The sequence below is a fragment of the Plasmodium cynomolgi genome, chromosome 13, assembly GCF_000321355.1.
Source record: "Plasmodium cynomolgi strain B DNA, chromosome 13, whole genome shotgun sequence".
Classification (NCBI taxonomy): domain Eukaryota; phylum Apicomplexa; class Aconoidasida; order Haemosporida; family Plasmodiidae; genus Plasmodium; species Plasmodium cynomolgi.
This window is the reverse complement of record NC_020406.1, coordinates 280138-284725: the sequence shown is the minus strand read 5'-3', so window position 1 is coordinate 284725 and position 4588 is coordinate 280138. Positions and strand designations below refer to the sequence as shown.

At 39.6% G+C, this 4588-nt stretch overlaps 2 protein-coding genes across 2 annotated transcripts in view; one reads left to right on the top strand and one right to left on the bottom strand.

Moving 5' to 3' along the window:
* Nucleotides 1–1666: 1666 nt before the first annotated feature.
* Nucleotides 1667–2820, bottom strand: PCYB_131600 (hypothetical protein; the record flags this gene model as incomplete). Its single annotated transcript, XM_004224184.1, has 2 exons — nt 1667–2502; nt 2640–2820. The coding sequence occupies 2 exons, from the start codon at nt 2818–2820 to the stop codon at nt 1667–1669; spliced, it is 1017 nt and encodes a 338-aa protein (XP_004224232.1).
* Nucleotides 2821–4357: 1537 nt separating this feature from the next.
* PCYB_131590 (hypothetical protein) overlaps nt 4358–4588 on the top strand; it is a gene marked incomplete at both ends in the record, with an annotated part of 1626 nt that continues 1395 nt past the window's right edge. Inside the window, one exon of the mRNA XM_004224183.1 lies at nt 4358–4486. Coding sequence (XP_004224231.1) covers nt 4358–4486 — 129 coding nt within the window. The remainder of the gene's footprint in view (nt 4487–4588) is intronic.

Sequence of the window (4588 nt, the reverse complement as noted above, 5' to 3'; positions counted from 1 at the left end):
TATCTTTCTATCTCTATATACGCGTATGCACATCTGCACTGCGTCCACGCGGCAGCCACCTTTTGCCCTCCTTCGAAATTGAGTCTTGTTCGCCCTAGGGACAATCACTCCTTCGGGCGCTTCCGCTTGCGCATCACCGGAGTTGCATGGCAAATCGTGGAGACTCACTCGGCATGCCGTTCATTTTCATTTTTTTGCAATTACCTTTTTTTTTAAGACAAATGAGTGGGCTAGCTGCAGGAAAAGCAGGAGTATCTTCAAAATTGTCATGACTTTCTAGGGGTGGCACGTTTTGCGCGTTTGTCATGCTTGTTATGTTTGGCATTAGCAGGGATGGTAGCAGAGATGGTAGCAGGGGTGACAGCAGGGATGGCAGCTGGGGTGACAACAAGGATGGTAGCAGGGATGAGAGCAGGGGTGACAACAAGGATGGCAGCAGGGATGGTAGCAGGGATATCACGCTAATAATTCCTTTTGCAGCTTCGAATACCCTGCTTAATCACGTTCGCGTATGGTGTATTTTTCCACGGCCACTGGGTTTCGTTTCACCCTTTGACGAATGCATTATGCTGCGCTAGCCATGGTCCACTCAATGGCAGCAGTCGCGTGTTCTCATTTGATAGTTTCGTAAAAGGGGAAGAGGCGAACGCTGCTGCTGTTGGAACCCCCAGTTAATTTGCCCTCACAGAGGCGCTTTACCGTTTGGGGGGGTTTGCTTTGAAAAATGTTGAAATTAAGAAGTTGGGGGAAAAATAAAAATGCCCCAAAAAGGTGAGTCAAAAAGGTTCATCAAAAAGGTGCATCAAAAAGGTGCGTCAAAAAGGCGAACCAAATGCTCCACAAATGTGCGGAATAATCGCCCCCATTTTATCAGCCCAATTGGGGGAAAAAAAAAATCTTAAGAGAACCGAGGAGACGAAGTAAAGAGAAGAAGCAGCAGCAACAGCGGAGGGGATCCCAAAATTAAAAACAAACGATGCCATAATTTAAAAAGGTGAGGATACCCCAAACTGTGGAAGCTTTACGCTTAAACAGTGCCAACTTAAGGGGCGAGAATTATCGACATGGCGAACTAGCCAAGCGCAGAATTGCAAAAGGAGAACTAATACAGTTTAAAGGAGGAGGTTGGATGTCTATCAAAAAGGAAAGGCAAAAGTTGGGGGGAAAAAAAAAGAAAAAGAAAAAAAAAATAGAGAACAAATAAAAGAACAAACAAACTACAAACAAATAATGCAAACTACACAGGGGTGCGAAATTTCCCCTGGGGGAACGGCGAAAACGCGAAAGGCATGATGGTTCGCGCACGAGCAAAGTAACGCAAGGAAGGGCATCCAATAATCCCCCATGCCCCACTTGGACGTTGTTTTCCGCAGTACGCTGACCATATATGTGACGCGTTCTCCCATCCCAATTTGCAAAGCATCGCAAAGGTTTTATTTTTAACCTTTTTAAGTCGCCCCTTTCAGCAGGGGGTAAAAGTATACAAAAAGGAGTGCAACGGTATACAGATTATTCGAAGAGGCAAAATGAACACACATGTGTATATTTAAGTCACCTCGACGGGAGTTTTTGTCAAGACGATGTTTCGCATAAAGAAGATTATGTTCCCATGAGAGTTCATCTTCATCCTTCATGACGTCGTCCCACTGCATGTATGAGAAAAAAGTCAGTTGCTCTGGATCATCTTATTAAGGGAGTGGAACCTTTCAATCTTCATGAGACGTATTTTTTCGCTCGTGTTAAGTTCTCCCATGTAGTCGTGGTATTTTTTCATGTCTATTTCTTTCTTTGCGTTGTGCTTGAGATGCCTAACGAATACTCTCTTCGAAATGGATGACTCAAATTCTATAATCAGTGGCTTGAGAAAATCTGTAGACTCTAAAACTATGGCATTACTGGTTAGGACATATTTTAAATCCTCCTGTTTGCACAGCTCATCAATCATGCGCTCATTCAGTATGATATTGCTAATAGATTTCATGTAAAGGTACCTTAGAAAGGTGTCTTTTTCGAAGACAACAGCATTGCAATTGTAATTGTAACACATTAAAGTTTGTACCATTTCTTTATTCGACAAGAAATAGATGTTTGTCTTCGTTCCTCTCATCAGCGTTTTGGATGGTTCTATTAGTTTCTTTGCTTCAGGTAGAACTTGTTTTTTTTCCTCCTCTTTTTCTTCAACAATAGATTCTATTTCGTCTTTTTCTTCCTCTTCTTCTTCCGCCTCTTCCTCCTCTTCCGCTTCCTCTTCTTCCGCTTCCTCTTCTTCCTTCGCATCCAGCAGGGACAGTTTCTTGCGAGATTCTCCTTCTTCACTCCTTATGCTCGTAGGCGTAATAGATGTGAAGGAGATTGTTTTAGAATACAAGTCCTCTGTTTGATCCTCTTCGTTTATCGCAAGCGTGTATGATTCTTTCTTTTCAGATTCCATGTAATCGCTCTTTTCATCATACTCCTTTGAGCTCTTGCCATTTTTCAAGTCTTCCCATTTTCCTTCGTTCTCTGTGTGGTAAATGGGCAGAAGTACAAAAATATATCATGCAACCGCGCAAGCAGGTAATCCCCACGCGAGGATCCAACAAATGCGCAATAAGGGACGAACGCCTTGGCGTAGCCACTTAACGCTCCAAGTAACTTACCAGCTTCATCCTTTCGGGGGCTGACGCAAGCACAACGACATATACTGGGAATTAATTTTCTTTCCTCAATATCCGAGATGTCAACGATTCTTCTGTAGTGCCCATTTCTCAACCGGATCAGCTTCGTCCGCCTTTTCTTTCCCTCTTCGGGCAAAGCGAGTAATGGTGAGCTGATATTCATTTTTCAGTTGGAGTTTGAGTTTGAGATTCGGTGTGAGAGGTGAGAGGTGAGTGGTGAGACGTGAGATGTGAGATGTGAGATGTGAGAAGTGAAGTGTGGCGTACGACGTGAGAAAGATGTGGAGTGGAAAGGCTAAACTGAAAAGGTGTCTTAATTGTGAACTTTCGATTCGTGTTAAAAAAGGGAAAAAAAAAAAGAAAAATAGACCTGGGTGTATTCATGTATGTGTAAACATATTTATGTTGTTATTTTATTTTGAAAAATGAGAAAATAGCTTTTTTTACAATTTCGTACAAAATAAAGACTGTTTGGGGACAATTTTTTTTTTTTTAAGGAAAAATAAAAGAGGGTACTCTCATTTGTGCATTTTTAATTCATTTTTTTTTTTTTTATACAAAAAATGTTGCTAAGGAGTGAGCTGTCATTTGAACTTTTTATAGCTCAAAAATGTGCTAACTTTTTTTTGTAAGCACATGCAGTTAATCTTCATTTTCTTCATTTTCTGTTTTTCTCCTTTGTTCTTTCTGCTCTCTCTTTTTAAATTGCTCTATTTTGGGGGCAATTAGCTCTGTAAAAAAATTAATCTCTCCTTTTAAGGACTATGCTAAGCCCTGCATGCATGTATAATGTACGGTGTGTGAACACATAGGTCTGCGTCGCAACATGTAAAAAGGGATCTTCCGAGTTGTAAATTTGTTCAAGTGAGCCTCCAGCTCCTTGCACGTAGTTGTGCGTACCCCCTTTGGTCATTTTATTTAATTTTATTATTATTATTTTTTTTTTTTTGTGAAACAAAAAGACCCTATTTCAAGTTGTCCTCAATTGCAAGCTTGTCTATTTATAAAAGCTCGCAAAAAAAAAAAAAAAACTCAGACCCTCAAACAGCTTTTCCTCACTTTTCTTTTCCCTTTTCGTCCTTTCATTTTTGTCCTATTTTGTAAAAAATAAAAAACAGACGAACACACTAGACCAAACCGGAGCATCTCAAGCGAGCGGCAACTGCGATGGTGATCAGTGCAATGCAGAAAATATTCAACCACGCGGCTAAAATGTCGCAAGTGGCAAAGCGGCAAAGCGCGCCAAAAAATAAAATAAAATAAAATAAGCAAAATAGTCACCAAGTGTGGAATTAATCATTTGCAGCGCGATTGACATTTCTCAAAAAATTGCGAAAAGCGTAAAAATGAAAATTATTCCGTTAGCCCTAAAAAATAGGCATTTAGGCATTTAGGCAAAATTGACTTAATTGTCTGGGGAGTTAAAAAAAATTACAAAGCGGCAAAAAAAAAAAACTATTGTCTTCCATTTGGGGAAAAGCAACGTATATACACCAGTACGCTCGCGAAATTGTCCTTGCGTGTAATTCTTTCTTTCAACATGGTCAAAATGGAAACAAACGATTTTTCTCATAACATTCGTTTCATCAATAACGCTGTTATTTACTGAAGTTAAACTCTTCATATGGGTCAATTTGTAACATGTGATTTTTTTTTTTTTTTTAACAGTATTATGTCAATTTTTCGAACATAAAAAAAAAATGATGAAAAGAGTTGTACTTTTAATTTTTCTCTTTCTACTTTGTGCTGAAATAAGTCTAACTCTAAGGAACGAAAATGGGGAAACTCGACCGAAGGATGGCATGTTTGTCCAAATTGATAGAGATATGGTAAAGTGAAAAACGCTTTTTTTTTTTTTTTTTTTCGCCTACATGCGGGTTTACTTCTCCCCAATACTCTGCTCTTTTTCTTTCCTTCGCTTTTTATTCAAG